General features: G+C 41.0%; 2 protein-coding genes across 7 annotated transcripts in view; both read right to left on the reverse strand.

Annotated features, from left to right (window-relative positions):
- The window catches only part of ctif (CBP80/20-dependent translation initiation factor), a 77,575-nt gene that overhangs the window by 49,982 nt on the left and 7,799 nt on the right, over positions 1–19,794 (reverse strand). The window lies entirely within an intron of this gene.
- On the reverse strand, positions 8,871–17,504 carry LOC144996689 (uncharacterized). 5 transcript variants are annotated; one of them, XM_078956392.1, is made up of 8 exons: positions 17,361–17,504; positions 15,961–16,066; positions 15,651–15,734; positions 15,260–15,361; positions 13,621–13,739; positions 13,413–13,480; positions 10,566–10,635; positions 8,871–9,891 (listed from the first exon to the last, which is right to left on the reverse strand). In XM_078956392.1, the coding sequence occupies exons 1-7, from the start codon at positions 17,369–17,371 to the stop codon at positions 10,604–10,606; spliced, it is 522 nt and encodes a 173-aa protein (XP_078812518.1). In that variant the 5' UTR covers positions 17,372–17,504; the 3' UTR covers positions 8,871–9,891; positions 10,566–10,603. The 5 variants fall into 5 exon arrangements, 4 of the variants coding, with proteins under 4 accessions (XP_078812518.1, XP_078812517.1, XP_078812519.1 ...); XR_013659544.1 differs by lacking the exon at positions 13,621–13,739; XM_078956391.1 differs by having other exon boundaries at positions 8,871–10,635.

Here is a 19,794-nt window from a genome sequence, read left to right on the forward strand (position 1 = left end):
GGCTTTTTGAGATGTAAAGATAAAAAAAAAAAATCAGAGTACGTAGGCTTAAATATTTTCAAGAAGACATTCAAAAGGTTCAACCAGAGACATTGGAAACAAAACCCAACAGAATCAGGTTTAGAATCACTTAGTCGCTGGGATAAATGGGAAAGATGCTGGATTTACAAAGTGTGGAGTCGACCATAGAAGTGAGCCAAGAATTAACAGTTCTGAACTCTTTAAAGTCAGAGATGCTTCAGTGAGAAAAATTTCAGTGACTGGTACTCAGTTGTGAGAGGGACCATTGGTATGGAGTAAGCCTGCCCACACGCCCCACCATCCCTTTCTTAAGACTCTTTCCCCAGGAGCATACAGCCCCTCCCACCTCCAACCGTCACTGCAACAAGGTTTTTCCAACAGCATTTTTTCCATCATGATTTTTATACAGAAATACTAATAAACACAATTTTAAACTTAATTTTCTTTACATCCTCCATCATCGGATAAATGCCACTGGAACACATTAAAAACACCAAAACCACAATTTTCATTGGAGTGAGTCTTTAATCTCTTTTGTTAGGGGTGCAGCGGATCACAAAACTGACAGTTCGGATCGAGTCACAGTTTGAGGGTCATAGTTTCGTATCATCTTTTGGATCAGTAAAAAGGAAAAGAAAAAAAAATAGGGGAAAAAAAACAAAATAAAAGCCTAAAGTAATTTAAACAAAGTAGTTTAAACGCATATATAACAATAACCTATTTTAACTCAATATATTCCTATACATAAAAAATACTCAAGATGCCCATATAAGCAAAGTGCATTACTTTGTTTTGCATCTTGAGGAAAAACAAAGTATTTAAAGAAAAGAAACAGTAAGAGAAGCAGGGGATGTCAGAGTTTATAACTTTACATTCTTTCACTGTGACCCCTGCTACTATAAAACCCCTCCCACTAGGAACAGACAGAGCAGTGGCTTTCTCCTGCTGCTGTGCCGGGAGGCTAAAAGCTGTTTGCATGACTATGTCCACTTGATTCATTTAAGTAAAAACTGTATGCTTTTAATGAATTAGCTTACTGTCCTTGCTGCCAAAAACCTGTAGTAGTGTATAAATAGAAAATTACAAAAGTTACATATGAAAGTTTTTTTTATTTATTTATTTTTTTACTGTGGACTGCCAGTCAGAAGGGCATCAATGACTGAAGCACACCGTTTGTAATTGCAGTTGTCTCATTGCGAGAGTTGTTGGATTCAGTTTGATAGATCCGTCACAATCATTTTATCTCCAGTTTGAATGAATGAAGATGCATTCAATGACAGTAGCCTGAATGTAACACTCAGTTAACAGATGCATATTGGAAGTGGCTGCTTGCCAGTTAGATGTCCTACTCTTCTCCTTGACGTGTAGTATTGAGTTACTGCCGCAAGGAAAGAAATCCACACAAAAAAGGTCATTGATTTTTAGACAAACAAAACAAACAAGATAGATATGTGTACATTTTAAACTGTCTGTACTGCAGAAACACAGAATTATCCTAAAAATAGGATTTAAAGACCATCGTCTCTCACAGAACATTGTTCAAATGTTTATTAGGCCACTTTTAGCCTAAATAATACTTCCGTCTGAATGGTTTTCTTCAGCTCCCGAGTTTCTTTGCTGGGAAGAAAAGACCTTCTGTTCTAAAATAACACCAACCAGATTTGTGGAGTAAAGAGACTGGGAGGAGATTAAAGTGATCCAGACAAAAAAAAAGTCACCTGGATAAGATGGAAAGAGGAAAGTGGGATATCCTGTGTGTTTAGGAGACCAGACGGAAAGGGAGGGAGGCCTTTAAATTGAGAGAAGGGTTTTAGCATGGTGTAGATGGAAAGAAGAACAGAGTAGGACTGATCCTGAACAAGGAGTTTGCCAGTAATATTCTGGAGGTTAATAGTGTCAGGTCAAGTTATGAGTCTGAAGCTGGAAGTTAACGGTGTGATGGTGAATATCGTCAGTGATTATAGCCTCCAGGTAGGATGTGAGCTTCATTAGAAGAAGAAAGTCTGGAGGGAGGTTGATTTAGGGGAAAAAAAAGAGTGGTGACTGGGACAGATTTCAACAAAGATGGGGGAGAACAGATGGATATAATGTATAAGTTTGGTGTTCAGGACAAACATGCAGAATGACAGATGGTGAAATAACAGAGGTGAACACATCTTTCCAGAAAAGAGAAAATGTGTAGTGATATAAGAGTGGTGGGAGGAGCTCACCAGTTGATTACATCTTGAGCAGACGCTATAATCTGAAAAAGATCAGCAACTACAAAATTGTAGCAGAGAGAATGTAGCCAGACGGCATAAAATGGTGGTGTGAGGAGGACGTCAGGACTAGTAGAGAGGAAGAGGAAAAGTGTCAGAAGAAAGACCCAAGTGGTGGAAGTTATAAAAGGTAGAGTGCTGAGTGGCTTTGAGGGAGGAGTTGAGAAAGGCTTTGGGAGATCACGAGGTTCTCCCAGATGACTGGACAGCCAGACCTAAAGTGATCAAGGACGCTGAGAGTAAGGTATTTGGTTTGTCATCTGGAAAAAGGAAAAATGGATAAGCAGACTTGGTGGTAGAAAGAGTAACAGGACGGATATGACTGGTGCTACAGGTTGGACACAAAAGAGGCAAAAACAGATTTATAAAGGTTAGTAAAGGCGGAGAAACAGAGATGGGAAGCAGGTTCATCAAGTTAGGGTCATCAGGGACAGGGATGGAAATGTGTTGACGGGTTCCACAGGTGTGATGGAAAGATGGGAGACGAACTTTGAAGAAAGAGGAAAATTTTAGAGAGCAAGGAGTAGAAGAGGCAGTGGTTTCTGACTTGGCTGTTTTAATAAGGTCTTGGAGGTTGAAAGGTAGCCTCAGGAATGGAATGAAATGGTGCACTTTTGCAGAGGTGTAGAAACTATAGAAAAAATTAAACTGATGAGTCACACACTGAAGTTACAGAAAAGAGTGGTTAAATCTAGACTGAGGTCAGAAGTCAGCATTTGTGGGCAACAGTATGGTTTCATGTCAATGAAGAAAACCACAGACGCAAAATTTGTCTTTACAGATGCTTCTGGATAAGAAGAGAGAAGGTCAGAAGGAGCTCTGTTGGGTCTAAAGAAAGTCTGTGACAGAGTATAGCAAGGAGCTGTAGCTTTGGATGAGGCAGTCTAAAGTGGCAGAGAAGTAGAGTACATTAAAGTTGTTCAGGAAATATGCGACAGCTGTAAGACAGTGGCCAGATATGCTGTTAATGTGACAGAGGATAACAGGGTACAGGTGGGGGTGCACCAAAGATCAGCTTTGAGCTCCTTTTTTGTTTGCTCTGGTGATGGACAGACTGACCTATGAGGTTATAAAAGGAATCTCTATGGACCATGATGTTTGCAGATGACATTGTGATCTGTATATAGACTGTAGATGACTAGATAGATGGAGGTTTGCCCTGTAAAGAAGACCAATAAAGGTCAGCAGAAAAAAAGACTGAATGCAAATAAGAGGAACTCAAGCAGAGATAAAGAAGGCAGAGGACTTTAAGTACTTAAAGTCAAAAGTCCAGAGCAACAGAGAGAGAGTGGGAAAACAGGTTGGATGGAAGAAGGTTTCAGGTGTGACAGAGGAATGTCAGCAAGAATGAAAAGAGACAGTTTAGAGACAGTGGCTCTGAGAAAGAGACAGAAGGCAGAGTTGAATGAATGAAGAGGTACAAATTACATTAGATTTTTTGAAGATCAAGCTATTAACCCTGATTAAGATAGTTTGGACAAGTTCAGAGAAGGCAAAGTGATTATGCAGTTCAAATGTTAAAAACATAAATAATAATTATAACATTTACTTTAAAAAAAAAGGAAAGAGAAAAGAAAATGAAAACAGGTAACGATAAGGCCCCTTCAGTTTTATAAAAAGGATTTTTTTAAGTCTAGATTTGAACCTTAATATAGTAGAGGCCTGTTTCACAACCTCAGCGAGACTGTTCCATTTTTTGGCTGTATAAGATTGAAACGCTGATTCCCCATGTTTAGCCCTGACACTCTGCAGTTTCTGTGCTATGATGGGGTCTAAAACCTGACTGGAAAACATCAAATGAATTGTTTATTTAGAGAAAGTCAGTGAGTTGTTGGTAAAAAAAAAAACCTTTTCAAGGACTTTTACTAAAAATGGCAACGAGGTTGGTTGGTGTGAATGAGGAGGATCCAGAGTATAGGATTATGGAAGGGGATGTCTCACTGAGGCGACCCCTAAAGGGAGCAGGCAAAAGATAAAGAAGAAAAAAGATTCGGGGATACAATCAATGTAGCAGACAACAGACAAAAGTATAGTACACCCTTTCCTTCTTTTCCCAAGTTAAGGCAATTTTCAGTCTCGTCTCTCCTCAGAAGCTCCACCTACTTCCCTTCTCCACCCTTCCACTGTCCCTCTTTAACTCTACCAACTGTTACAACAAAGAGCTGCATGCCATCCTGTCTGGAACTAATTTGTATCCTTAATGTTGTAGTACAGCACTGGAATTGTAGATTCTAATGAAGACACAGACATCAAAAAATTTGATCACCACCAACCATATCTTGTTTTAAGTAGTATAATAATTCAATCTTCTAGATACTAATTGCATGAGAAGACTCTCTCTTTCACATCTCATCAACTTTTTCATTTAGCAGAAACCAAACATCATTAAATAATTCATTTAGTTGTGAGTTGGGTTCCACATGACAGATTTTTCCAAGACTTGTTCATGATTAACCCTAAAGAGGCTTTGTCTTGTAACATTCTTTACGCTGATTAAACGTTTTTAAACCAAATTTTTGTTGCACTGACTGAAGTCTTCTGAGCGTTGCAAAGTACATTTACTGAATGGCTTATTTTTTAAACAAAAAATATTTTTCACCTTTCAAAAATACATTGGTAATCACCATTAATTGAAAAGCAGTGCATGTCCCACTAAGGCTCTCTGAAGACTCTGCCTGAAGCTAAGCACCATTCAGAGGGACACTCTTGTGCCGTGAGAAACAGCCTGAGACCAATCACACACTTTCATTGTGTGTGGGGTGAGACATGAGCATCAGTCTACACCGAGATGGGATATTTCCATTAAAAAACATTAGGCAGACAGAAAAAAGCAGATTACATTCACTCCTGAATACATCAATGTGATATGCCACTGACGTATCATCTGTAGAAAATGCAGTCATACACTTCATAGTCATAGTCATAGGTGACCAACATAATGAATATCAGCAACAATGCCGGCACCTATGCCTTAAAACAGGGTGGATCATAAGAACCAGTCTACCCAGTGGGAGCTCAAGCCTATGTTCTCACCCCGTGCGGGGAAAGCTGCTAATTCAACTAATCTGGTCTACTTCTGACTGGACGCCTTAGCATACTCACAAATTAGCTTAACTTTAATTTTTTTTTTTTTTTAACTTGTCCTGTCCAACAGCTGGGCAGTCAGATGAGAGCTGAGGGCCTCTTGGGTTGGACATATTTTACTTTAACAAGAGGGGTTATTAATTTTCAGACAAACCAAAGGTATGTCTGAATAAACCCCTTTTGTAATTGAGGCCAAACTTTATTAATTTCAAACATGTCTGAAAATCTTTGGTGTTGGACCGGACGGAAAAGGAAAGAGGGGAAGAAGAGAGAGGGGGGGGGGTAGGGGGTGATAATAGGAGGGGAAGGGGGATAAGACCATGAAGCAGCATAAAGCAACAAGTTTACTGGTTGTTAATCATTATGGTAAGGTTTAAATGTAAAAAAAAAAAAAAAAAAAGGGCGGAGCCTGTCCACACACACTCAAATGTTATAAACACACCTGTTAGTTGCAAAAATGTCCACCTGTCGACATGTACACAAAACAGATAGTGTTCACACGCATACTTATGCCTTAAAACCAACTAGTGTGAAATATTTCAGTCATTCAGTCTGTTGAGCTAACACCTGTGCTCAGGTGAGTGTTTATGTTCTTTTAAAATGGATGGTGGAACGTGAAAAGAAGGAGGGAGAGTGCCCAGCCATCCCCACCCCAAGACCCCCACCGCACCAGCAGCGGCAGCCGGAATCCCCCCAACGCCACACGGGAACCGGCAGGGAACAACCGCCGCCCGGGCGACCAAGCCCGCCACCCAGGCCAGGGCCAGCAGGGCCGCCGCAAGGCCCCCAGAGCCAGAGAGCAGGGAGGCACGGAGGGAAAGAGAGCGCCGCCCCAGCCCAACCAGGAGAGCAGCCCCCCCGGCGCGCCGGGAGAACCCAACGCAGGGCCCCACCGGAGAAGGACGCCCACAGCCCCAGACGAGCACCCCACCACCACCCAGGAGTTCCGGGCATCCCCCCGCCCCAACCCCAGGTACGAGCCAGGACCCCCCAAGGGAGACCCGCTCCGCACTCCAGGCAGCCATCCGCCCGGCCCACGGTTGGTCCAGGGAGGAGCGAGGCAGGGGCCCGCCGCCCCCCCCCCGCCCAGGAGGGGGGAACCCCGGGGAAAAAAGAGGGCCCACAAGGGGTGTTGTAAATATGGCCCGACCAGGCTCGGCCACAGTTGGAAATTTGGCGGGGCCCAGCACTCGGGAGCAAGGACCAGAACCCACCCCCCAGGGACACGAACACCCCCGGCTCAGATGTAATGTGAACCCCCCCCACCGTGCGGAGAGAGCACCGCCGGGCCCAGGGAGCCGGCACCCCGGGGACACGGCCGCCGTTGCAAAGGGGCCCGTACCCCCCACCAGGGAAGAGGCAGGGGACAGATGGTCCTAGGTCCCACCTTCCTTGCAAAATGTGTGTGCGTGTATGTGTGTTTGAGAGAGTGTGTGTGTGCATGTGTGTGTGTTTATGTTGGGATGTATATATTGAGGGGGGGAGGGGTGTATGTACTAAGGGGGGTGCAGTTAAAATTGGCGGGTAGGGCACTAAGGGGACATCTCCTGATTACTCACAGTGACGTCCCCTCACCCTCCCCACCAAGGGGCCCTAAATGTCTAAGGTGCGGTTAAAATTGGCGGGTAGGGTGCCAGGAGGACATCTGCTGCTTGCTGGCAGTGATGTCCAAGCACCCCCCCTACCAAGGGCCCTACATGTTTAAGGTGCAAATAAAACCGAAAGAGGGGGGGCCCACTCCATACGGCAACCATAGGAGGGGGGCCACTGCCTAGTAAACCCCCCCCCCCAAGGCTCAACGCAGGCTAAGCCCCCCAACCCCTCACCCTATTATGAGGTTATATGAGGTGGTCAAACAGCTGTCCCCCCCCCCCCCCCCCCCCCCCAACAAGGGGGCCAGGCCCACCCAGCCCAGGGGCCCCACCCCCGGAGGCGCCGACACCCCAGGCCCAGCACCACCCCCCCCACACAGAGAGAGAGGAGCCAGAAAGCGTTGGCCCCCCCCGGAGCAAGCCCAGGCCCCCACCCCCAAACGCCGGCCCTAGAAGAGCTCTGGTCAGGCCTCGACGGGACCGAGGCAGCCAACCGGCCGGGGAAACCGCCGATGGCCTCAGCGGAGACCCCGACCCGTCAACCCCCCCTGCCCCGTACCAATAGTGCCCCCCCCCCCAGAATGCCCCCCCACAGGACAGGGCCGAGTTACTGACTTTTTGTGTCTGAGGTTGTTTTTTTTAACATAACTACAGATTTTTGAGCTACTGATGTTCTTTAATCTTATAGAAATCATTGACTGACTGTATATATTATTGGCTTAATCCAGCTCCAGCCAAATGATGTCAATTCAGGCGCCATTTTTTCACAATATGGACACCACCACACTGGAGCCAGACAACGCAAGCAAGCAGTGAGTGATTAGAGTCTGTCTGTATGGAAGCGATTCTGTAGCATAATTAAAAATAAAAGTCAATACCAGAAATGCTTTTTCATTTTGAAAATGAAGCTGCATATTTTGACTCAAAATTAAAATGAAAAAGCAAAATGCTTTTTCATTCTCTTCTTCAACACTGCTTACTCTGTCAATTAAAATGTTCATGAAAATGGTATTTGACATTTCATTTTCAAAAAGTTCTCTGGTAACCAAGATAAATCTCCCGGGGAGGGGGGTCACTCAGTTCAGATCTTATACACCACAATGGTAGAAATACTGGGGGAACATCCCCCAAAAAAGTAATAGGGGGCTGATGTATAGATTACCATGCAGCAAACAAAATCTAACAAAATAAAAGCAGTATTACAAAGAACCCACCACATGAGTATTTATTGCGTAAATGGTGTGAAGTGAACAGACCAATCACAAACCGGGTACAAATGCCGTACTGGGGGGGGTCACAGGGATGGCTGAACACGCGTTTATTAAAAACAATAGCGCCATTGTCGTCTCCCTTTGTTTCTGTAGTGACCCAATATGAGAGGATTGGACACAACCGTGGAACTGTTCAAACCATGGACTCACAATGCTGTTGTGTTTGCACACACACACACACACACACACACACACACACACACACACACACACACACACACACACACACACACACACACACACACACACACACACACACACACACACACACACACACACACCTACCCGTATTTCTTACCCCGTGAGGTCCCATGACTAGGACCCTCCTGGTGGGATCCACCTTTTCTACAAGGTTTTCTGAGATGGTTTTAACTGCTAAAATAATGTAATTTTTTTTCAAGGAGTGTTGTCATTTCAAATACTGAAAACACTAACATGAAAAATAAACCTGAATTTTGGTTTCCCATGGGGACCACCCATACAACAGTAGTTACTCTAACTTTGGTTAACAGCTCTGTAACTAAGGCAATTGGGATTGTAGTACTCATTTCACACTTCCTGACTAATAAAGTCATTTACCAAACATGCAAGGCATCATTCACTGTCAAAATATGTTTGTTATGAAGGAAACTGCGAACAGCAAATAAGAGACATGGGCAATTTATTTATAGTTACCAATCTATAAAACTAAATATACTGCTGTTGGACAGAACAAGGTTCCCTTTGACCCGTTAAACGTTCTATCACACACTTACTGCAGGGCTGTTGAACTCCAGGTTTGGAGTGTTGACATCCTGCTTGTTTTCCAGATTTTCTTCTTCTACTTCCTGTTGATCTACTGGGCCAGGTGAGCTCAGTCAATCAAAAGCAGGAGTTGGTGGAAAACAAAAATTAGGGCTCCCCCTCGTTTTCCCTTTCCTACTTTTAACTGACTGGAATCACCGGGGCAGCGGATCGGAAGGGGGTAGAGCAAAAAGATCTGGAAAACTAAAACGACATCAGCCCTAAAGGCCTGGAGTTCCACAACGTAAACACAGATTTAACCAGAAAACAAAGACCTGTTGAACTCAAATTAAGTGCTTTATAAAAACAAAGTGACATTTGACCTGTCAAAAAATTACAAAATGAAATCAAGTGCTTCAGGAAAAAAAAGTCACCTTTGACCTATACAATTGTTTCAAATACAAATAAAATGCTTCAGAAATTAAAGGTCACCTTTGACCTATACATATGTTTTAAATACAAATTAAGTGCTTCAGAAATTAAAAGGTCACCTTTGACCGATACACGTGCTTCAAATGAAAATTAAGTGCTTCCGGAAAAAAAGGTCACTAAGATAAATAAGTGCATGTGTCTGAAGCTTAAATTTGGAACTTAGATTTACAAGCACTGGTTTAAATTAAAGAAAACAAAATAAAGTTGAATCACATCTTTCTAACTAACAAAAACTAACGTCTTTTTGAACTATACCGCCTCAGTGCTGTGATTTTGTTCCTAACAAAAAACTTGACTGCCTGCCATGTTCGTCCTTCCAGCTCCCTCTGCGAAGCTTCTATGCAGGAAAGACATTTTTTCCTGGTACCCTCCCACCTTCAATGCAGGTTCCTAAAATTTTTTCCAATGCTCGGCACTCTGCTGAAGACCAGGTCCTTTTTTTTTAAGCTCCTTAGAAAAAGAAAGGAAAAAATGTTATAAGTCACCAACGTACAAAACGTGATTAGACCAGATTCAAGGTAATGAGCATTTCTTATTTACAAAAACTAAGGAGATGCTACGATATATATCAAAAGCTCAGCAAAACGTCTGACTACTTGTAACAGTGTTAACTAAATGTCAGATGTTCATTAGAAAAGAAAGCCCACAGAAATAGATTTTCTTATCTTGTGTTGAAAGAAGGAAATAAAGTATCAGAGCCACGTTGCTGGTGTAGTTAGAAATGATTCTGTATTGTGCAAAGTTACCCGTCTCAGCAGTATCGATGCCTTAGTCTCTCTGCTGTGTAGAAACCATGGGCTCCATTTTTGAAAACATTTTAATTAAAAACCCAACAAGAACCACACAACCTCACATTTTCATTGAAAGCTGACATAAGACAATTTCATGAAACTCAAGTCTTTCAATGTTGGCAGTGAGATGTTTCAAAGTCTGATTTAGACAGTTTTGATGACATGTACCTCTTGTGCACAATTATTAGTAACATTTTATCTTTGAACTACATATGCTATAAGCAAGAAATGTAATAATAAATAATACCCCCCTCCCTTAAAAATGGTTGTTAGAAAACATAGTTTGTGCCATTTTTAAGAAACTTTTAAAAGTGTAACATGTAGGAAGCATACCTGTTTGTAAGGGTCGCTTCTTAGACTTTTAGACTTTTTCACTGCCGTGTCCGTTCTTCAGTCTTGAGTCCTGTTCATTGTATGAACAATATGGTTATTTTAAAATGACAATCATACACTTTTTGTCTTCCCTGAATTGAGAAAATGTCAATATTAAAGACCCATGCCCTAATGGCACATACACAACAGCCATGGAAGCACTGTGAAGCAGCTCTTCAAGTCCAGCTTCAACTACAGTCAGGACCACAAATATTTGGACAGAGACACATTCTTTCTAATTTAGTTTCTGTCAATTACCACAGTGAATTTTAAATAAAACAACTCAGATGCCATGGAAGTGCAGACTTTCAGCTTTTATTCCATAGATTGAACAAAAAGATTGCATGAAAATGTGAAAAACGAAAGCATTTTTTAAACACAATCTCTTCCAGGTGAATGCAGCCAAACTGATTGGGCGGCGTTTCATAATACAGATGCACAATGACCTAAAACATACAGCCAAAGCAACTCAGGAGTTTATTAAAGCAAAGAAGTGGAATATTCTTGAATGGCCAAGTCAGTCACCTGATCTTAACCCCATTGAGCAGCATTTCACTTGTTGAAGACTAAACTTCAGACAGAAAGGCCCACAAACAAACAGCAACTGTTTGCCGCTGCAGTAAAGGCCTGGCAGAGCATTCAGAAGGAGAAAACCCAGCATCTGCTGATGTCCATGAGTTCAAGACTTCAGGCTGTCATTGACAACAAAGGCTTTTCCACCAAATATTAGTAATGACCATTTTGTTTTCAGTTATTTCATTTGTCCAATGACTAACGAGCCCATGAAATGATGGGGTGGTGTTTAAAAAAAAAACTTTAGTTTTTCACATTTTTCTGCAATCTTTTTGTTCAACCCATGGAATAAAAGCTGAAAGTCTGCACTTCAATGGCATCCGAGTTGTTTTATTGAAAATTCACTGTGGTAATGTACAGAAACTAAATTGGAAAAAAATGTGTCTCTGTCCAAATATTTATGGTCCTGACTGTACATTTATTTTCTTTCATAGTAGTAGGTTTAGCTTTCTGTCAGAATTGACAAAGCCTTTTGGATAAGAGGTGAAACGTTTTCTAACTTTAAAAACCAAGTCCAGATGACAGCCCCTAAACCTACTACTATGACAGGGGTGGGCAAACTACGGCCCGCGGGCTGGATACGGCCCGCCTCCATCTTTGGTCCGGCCCGCCGAACACACTTTTTTTTTAATCTGGCCACACAATCAAGATCTGACATTTTATTCCACCTTCTGCAGTCTGTGTTCTACCTGAAAACCTTTAAAATCACTGTCAAATAGAACAGAAGACAGTCTTCTCTTTCCACGTCGCATTTCATCTTTCCCGGTTTAGCTCATTATATCTGAGCGATCATGCTGCCTTTTTTAAACAGTGCGCTCTGTTCTGTGTCCTGATTGGCTGGAGACCTTGTCAATCAATCTCCCCAGTCCGTGCCTCAACTCCTGTACAGAAACGCGCAGCTCTCAGATCTATAGAAATCTTTGATCGTGATCAGATCTTTGTTTTCATTTTAAGATCCTGGACCTAATTTCTATGAAAGTTTAAGAATTTAAACAAGAGAAAATGGTGAAAATGTTCATGTCTGTCTGCGAAAAGTGTATTTAGGCAGTGAGGAGTTTTACTACCATAAATTTAAAACGTCTGTAATCATTCTCCGTGGATTTCACCGATTATTTTTACAACGAAACTCCTGCAATAAAGGAGGGAACTCTGTAGTGGTGAAAAGGTAACACAGATATATGTGTAGTTGCAGCAGAAGACAGATAAATTCGCTTTTTCTGTATTACTGGATGAAAACAGAAAGCGCAGCTGCCCAAACTGTGAGACGCAAGATGAGCTCAAAGTCTCTGAGGAATTATGACGAGAGAGGATCCATCATTTATTGTTTTTGTTTTTAAATGTCAGTATATTTTTCCTGAATTTTTGTCTTTGAAAATCATAGAGAGTGTTGTTTGGTCATTGTTTTATTTCATAAATAGTGTTATTTATTTTCTTAAAAGGATCATGAATGAATGAAACTTTATTCATACAACACTTTACAACTCCTTGAAGGTACCAAAGGGCTTCACAATAAAATAGAGATCTAAAATGGGAACAAAAGTTTTAAACTAAAAACTCTAGAATATTCTGTTTTAGAATATAATTTTCAATCCAAATGTTTTCATCTACATTCCATGTTAAATCATTTTCACTCCACGCATCTGCTCCTGGTCCGGCCCTTCTATCCAATTTTATAACCCAATGTGGCCCAATGCGACTTAAAATAATTGCCCGACCCTGTACTATGATGTGGAAATGGAATCAACCTGGATAAATGAGAGTCTTCATAGACATGCATTTTTTTTCTTTTGTCAAAATCGTTAAAAGTGATCTCCTAATTATGATTGTGCAGTTTTTAGCCAAGATCCAAAAGCTGTGTTGCTTTTTTAAGACATTTTTTAAGACCATAGGCAGTGGTTCATTAGAAATACAATACTGGGCTTACTTCCCCTCCCTGTCACAGATAGCCGTTTGTGCGAGCACGAGCTTATAGCCTCACGCTAATATTAGTGGGGCAAAAATAATGACAAGCAATATTGGATCAATCCTGCCAGACAGTTTTGAGCCAGATTTTAGCCATCAGGGCAAGATGGAACTCCCTGTGTGCGACATCACACTACTCTGTTAGGTTTTGTTTTTGTCTTTAAAGCAAAATAGGTTTAGTGATTTTGGCTAAAATAGTCGATTTCACGATTAAAACTCAACTGGGAACGCTTGTATAAAAAGATTAAATTTAGAAGGGGGGGGGTGTAATACCAGATTCACTGTCTTCACTCCTCGACTCCATTTGATGTTTTGTTGAAGATGTTGAAGTCCCGAAGTCCCTGTAAAAACAGAATAGAACAAGTGTTAAAATGGAGTGCTCATTAACGTAATGAGCAGGGTAGATTGCAGGCCATCAGAAAAATAAACAAAAGCTAAAAACACATTTAAAAAAACTCCGTCAGTAAATAATTATCCTCACAATCTGTCTGCTAGCCGAAAGTCTCTGCAGGCTACTGCTTTTTTAGTTTCTATGCAGCTTGAGGGGAGGTCTGACAGATCTTGAACCATGGCATGCTTGGTAAAGTAGTCTTTAGTGAGCTGGAGAAAAGAAACAAGTTTTTCATTTTAAATTGTAATACACCACTTTGTAAATAATATTTTATAAAAGTTAAGAGTTCAGTCTAAAGCAGGGGTGGGCAAACTGCGGCCCGCTGGCTGGATCCGGCCCGCCTCCATGTTTGGTACGGCCCATTGAACAATATCAGAGACCCATGTTTTTTTTTATCTGCCCATTTTAGAAGTGACATTTTCTTCCCCCCTACTGCAGTCTGAGCTCCAACCTGAAACCCTCTAAAAATCTGTCAAATAGAGCAGAAGACAGTCTTCCCTTTCTACGTCACAGTTCATCTTTCCCAGTTTAGCTCATTCTTTTAGATCGATTATGCTGCTTTTTTTAAACACCCTGTCCTGTGTCCTGATTGGCTGAAGACCCTGTCAGTCAATCTCCATGTCTCCTGTACAGAAAGGCAGAGCGCTTTAGATCTACAGAAATTTTTGTTTTCATTCTAAGATCCTGGACCTAATTTCTATGAAGGTTTGAGAATTTAAACAAGAGAAAAGGTGAAAATGTTCATGTCTGTGTGAGAAAAGTGTATTAAGGCAGTGAGAAGTTTAACTACCATAAAAAAACGTCTGTAAGTAACCAAACTCCGTGGATTTCACAGATCACGGTTATTTTCAGAACATAACTCCTGCAAAAAACGAAGAACTCTGTACTGGTGAAAAGGTAACGCAGATATACGATTAGCTGCAGCAGAAGACAGATAAATTTGCTTTTTTCATTATTACTGGATAAGAAAACGACATGCAGGACACAGCTGCTCAGTATTAGAGCAAACTATGAGACGTGTGAGGAGCTGCAGCTTCAAAGTCTCAGCGGGACGAAGACGGGAGAGGATCCACTATTCATTGTTTTTTTCTTTTTAATGTATCAGCATATTGTTTCCTGACTTTTTGTCTTTGAAAATCACAGAGAGAGTAATTTGGTTATTTTTTATTTCATAAATAGTGTTATTTGTTGTATTAAAAGGATCATGAATTAATAAAACTTTATTATAGGGCTTCACAATAAAATAAAGAAGCTTAAAGTTTTAAAGAAAAAAGACTTATTGTGGCCCTCATAAGAAAAGGTTTGGGGGCTCCGCTTTATCATCCATGTGGTGTTTGAATATGTGTTTTTTTTTTCATTCTTATGATCATTCAAACACCACATGAATGGAGCATTTCTCTGAGTTTTCACAACATACATCAAGCTGTTAGTGTAATTGGCTCTAAAATGAAAACAAAAGTTTTAACCTAAAAACTCTAAAATGTTGTAAAATATAATTTTGCTTGAAAAGTGCTTTCATCCAGATTCCATATTATTTCATTCTCACTCCTGGCATCTGCTCCTGGTCCGGCTCTTCTATCAAACTTTAGAACCCAATGTGGCCCTCAAGTCAGAAAGTTTGCCCACCCCTGGTCTAAGGCAAAGTTTGATGATAAAGATTCTGAGCCCTATTGATAAAAACATTGACAAAAGTATTTGATATTGGCTGGATTCCATCATAAATACTTACAAATACACTGTCTGTTCTTGTCAGGGGAGGAACCTCTGGCTCATCTGTATCTGACTGTTCTCGTTGGACACAGGCAGTGGTGTTGGTGTCTGGTTCCAATTCCTTAAGAGATTATTTTTACTTTTTAAAATTAAAAAGGTACAAATTAAAACTGCACAAGTTTAATCACATGTTGGATTTAATTTTTCACTAAATTAAATATCTACATTTTAAGATATTTAACTGATTTATGAATTAAAACTCTACAAGTTAAATCTTTGCAGTTTTACTTTTAACCACATTTTTATTTTTCCCCCCACCCAAGGAATTTAGCAGGCTATTTATTTCTGGCAAGCAGGAATTTCATAACAGTTAACATAGGGTAAAAAACACCGTTCTTTTTGACACTTACCCAGCTATTGCCAACAGCATCTTCTCTTTCTGGGATGTCTGAAGATCCAACCAAGGAGCTGCAGCTTTCAGTGGATACAGAGGGCTATAAAGGGGACACAAATGACTTTACTCATTTACATCAGTTTAGCAGAAATGTGTTAACCAATGCTTTCACATCTAATAGATATTACATTATTAAAAAGGAGATGATAAATTATTTTGCAATGTGAATTTTTTTAAGAATCTTGTTACAAAGAAGAAATCTACTATAAATAAGTATTTTGATCCCAATAAATAGTATACTGAAAACAGTGGCAAAAAAACTTTACCTGCACAGGTGGATGTTTGGTCTTCAGGCCCTCTGTGTACCTCTTCTGGCACCTTTTCTTTTGCTCCCTAAGCATCTTCACACGCTTTTTAAATCTGAAGGTTCTTCTAAGAATCAAACACAGAAAGGTTGTTTAATTAAACACTCAGATGAAAGACAGACTCAGCTAAAAAAATGTCCTTACTGATAAACTATTATATAAACAAAGTTTACTTTACACAATTATCTTAATGATGACGCAGCAGTGGGTCTGTGCAGATGAGGTTCACAAAATGAACATTAGCTTTGGACCTTCCTGAGTTTTTGATTTAAAGTATTTAGATAAATGCTCAGTACTAAATGTGCTCAATTATTTACTACTGCACCATAAACCAACCAGGAAGCAAAAGTATAAAAACATGTAAGCGGGACTCGAGTTTTAAACAAAAGACATGATCAAAATATTACTAAATGTTGGAACCAGAAATACTTTTTAAAGTCACTTGATTACCGTACAACAGGGCACCATGGTGTCATACATTTTTTGTTTAGCTCTAAAAATCAAGACCACAAAATACTGAAGTGATGCTGGTTTTAAAACAAACAAACAAATTAACCAAAGTAAATCAAATTGGTAAGCATTTTCAAATGAAAAAAAAAATAAACACTACCAAGATGGTTACAGATTTTAAAAAGTTAAATTTAAGACTTTAAGACCTTTTAAAGATCATTTTAAAATATATAAATCATATTTACAAAGACCATGAACATCATGTTTATCTAAGCAAGCATACATACAAGCATTAAATGTAAGAACATGTCAAACTGATGAAGCATTAAATTTCGGTCGGGCCTCCTAAACTTTGATATTTTTCTTATTTTCATCAAGAGGAAAAAAATGAGATCCTCTAACTATTCTAGTTTTACCCTCTCGGGTTAATGCGGGACAGTGAGACTGGGTCACATGACTCAGACGGAGCTCCTGCAGCGGGAGCTTTGATCCCGGTACGAAGAATATCTAAACGATGTAATGATCCCAGACATGCAGACGTGACTACGATACTTTTGCTGGAGCATCAAAATTATCAACACTTTTGCACAAACGGCAAGCAGCAAGATTGGCGCAGCGCGAAGGGGGGGGGTTAACTCACAGAATTTAAGACAAATTAATACATTTAAGGCCACACGTCAATAAATTACATTTAAAATGTATTTAGGATCTGTAACAGCCTGACCAAAATCATTTGGAAAGCTAGCTTCCCCACAAGCACATGCTGCGTTAGCTTCAAAGGACCGAGCTAGCTAGCATCGCCATGTGCTCGGCTCTCGAGCATTTCCACCGGAGAAAAGCATGCCTAGACGGACTAAATATGTCTCAAAGTCATTTACTGTCTGTTTTTAAAAAGTTTTGATGAGACTTACCTAGATTCCATGAAAAATCCTTGCCGTTCTGAGACTCCACTGGGTTAGCTGTCTGCACTGCTGCCTGAGCTGAGAGGGAGACGATGCACCTGTGGAGCTGAGCGGGTGTGGCTTTGCTCTGCTCACCCTTCTCTCAGTCTTGGTGGGGGAGGGGGATAGTCACGGTGGGAACCCGAAAAGTCAGGAACTGGCAACTATTTACTATATGGGTGCCTCAGCTTTACTACAGCACCTATATTCACTTGTGTAATCATTAAAAAGTTTGTTTTGTTTATAAATAAATGCAGAAATCAAACTTTAATAATCTCACAGGGAAGAATTTATGTGTTATGCCAGCTACTAAGGTGGGGGGTAAAATGAAAGAGTAATTAAGAACCCTAATTTACACAGCAAATCCTACGTAATCGCAAATAGAAAATAGGATATTATTATATTAAATAAGCAGATAAACAAGAGTAATACATCTTTCATTAGAATAAAAGTGTAAAATTCAATTTATTTGATTAGCACAATGTTAAGCCCTGCAACTGTAAATAATATATAAGTTGCTTTTACCCAAGCAAATTCATAGTGCTTTTATTTTGGTAACTTAAAATATATAAAGGGCACAGTCAACATTGTTTGATTTCCAAAACAAAATATTCTTCTATAAGAAAGAATAAAAATGGTAAGAATAAAAATGGAATGGATGTTGCTAAACCAATAAGGCCCTAAAAGGCTGATTGAGGAAATAAATGCTGTTTATTTTCAACATTGCTTAATTTAGTTTCTTACTTTTAAACGGTTCAGGAGCCTGAACGGTGCTTCAAAAATAAAGGAAAATAAAAACATAAATTCTTTCCAGAAAACAAAAAAAGTGTGATGATGAGGCATCATGACAGGATGAAGGAGAGTGCTTTAATGTGCCTAAGATGCTTTATTTACGTGACAGTCTGCACTTTGACAGGCTTTGCCAACAGCATTTTGGATGATGCTCCATGCATTTGCTGGTCAGAGGCTCTGCTCCACCCGTTCTTATCCCCAATTTGTGTTTTTATTTGATACTGGCAGCAACATGGCACAGAGTTTCGGTTCGGTATGTATCCATCCATCCATCCATCCATCCATCCATCCTCCTCCTCCTCTTTTCCGGGATCGGGTCACGAGGGCAGGAGTCTAAGCAAAGATAACCAGACAAAGAGCTCACTTCCTCCAGCTTCTCTGGGGGGACCCCGCGGCATTGAGATGTAGTCTCTCCAACGTGTCCTGGGTCTTCCCCGGGGCCTCTGCCCAGTGATTCAGTTCCAGAACACCTCCCCAGGGAGGCGTCCAGGAAGCATTCGGACTACACGCATGAGCTACCTCAACTGGCTTCCTTCAATGTGGAGGAGAAGTGGTTATACTCTTGGTCACCTGCTCTCCGCAGGTGACCAAGCTTCTCACCCCACAGTGTGAACCCACAGAGGAAGCTCATTTCAGCCACTTGTATTCGGGCCCTGGTTCTTTGGGTCATGACCCAGAGCTCATGACCATAAGTGAGTATTGGAATGAAGATCGACCAGTAAATTAAGAGCTTTGCTCTTTGGCTTAGCTCTCTTCAGACTGATACAGCGACCACATAACTACGGACGCTGCTCCGATCTGCCAATCAATCTTACACTCCGATCTTCCCTCACTCTTAAACAAGACCCCAAGATATTTAAACTCCTCCACCTGGGGCAGCGACACTCCACCCACCGAGAGATGGCAAACTACCTTTCTCCGGTCGAGATCTATGGATTTGGTTTGGCGGTGCTGACCCTCATCCCAGCCGCTTCACACTCGGCCACAAACCACCCCAATGCATGCTGTAGGTCCTGGCTCGATGAAGCCAACAGGACAATATCATGTGCACAGAGCAGAGAGGAAATCCTGTGGTCCCCAAACCACCCAACTGATGATGTGTTGTTGCAATGGTAGGATGGGTTTGGTGCCCATCCTAAGTAAAAATTAAAGCCGCAACCAGCGTTGTATAGCATGGTATAGCAGACACAATCTGCCTTCCACGCCCAACTCTAAGCACAACCGCCGCTCTTACCGCCCTCCCCAGCCTCACCGCCCTCATCACCCACCTTTGATCAAGGCTAGTCAAAGCTGCATATGCTAATTATGCTAACTATACTAGCTATGCCAATATGGCTAAAAGTGCTAGCATTGCGATCACCATCATCAATTCTCTAAGAAAAACACATTGCTCAAAATGCTAATTATGCTAACTAAGCTAGCTACGCTAATGTGGCAAAAAGTGCAAGCATAGCGATCAGCACCATCACCTCTGTCTGAAAAACACATTGCTCAAAATGTTAATTAGGCTAACAATGCCAGTTATGCTAATGTGGCTAAAAGTGCTAGCATTGAGATCAGCATCATCAACTCTCTCTGAAAAACACATTGCTCAAAATGCTAATAATGCTAA

This window comes from Oryzias latipes, chromosome 12, assembly GCF_053564925.1.
Source record: "Oryzias latipes strain Hd-rR chromosome 12, Olatipes_Hd-rR_3.1".
Classification (NCBI taxonomy): domain Eukaryota; kingdom Metazoa; phylum Chordata; class Actinopteri; order Beloniformes; family Adrianichthyidae; genus Oryzias; species Oryzias latipes.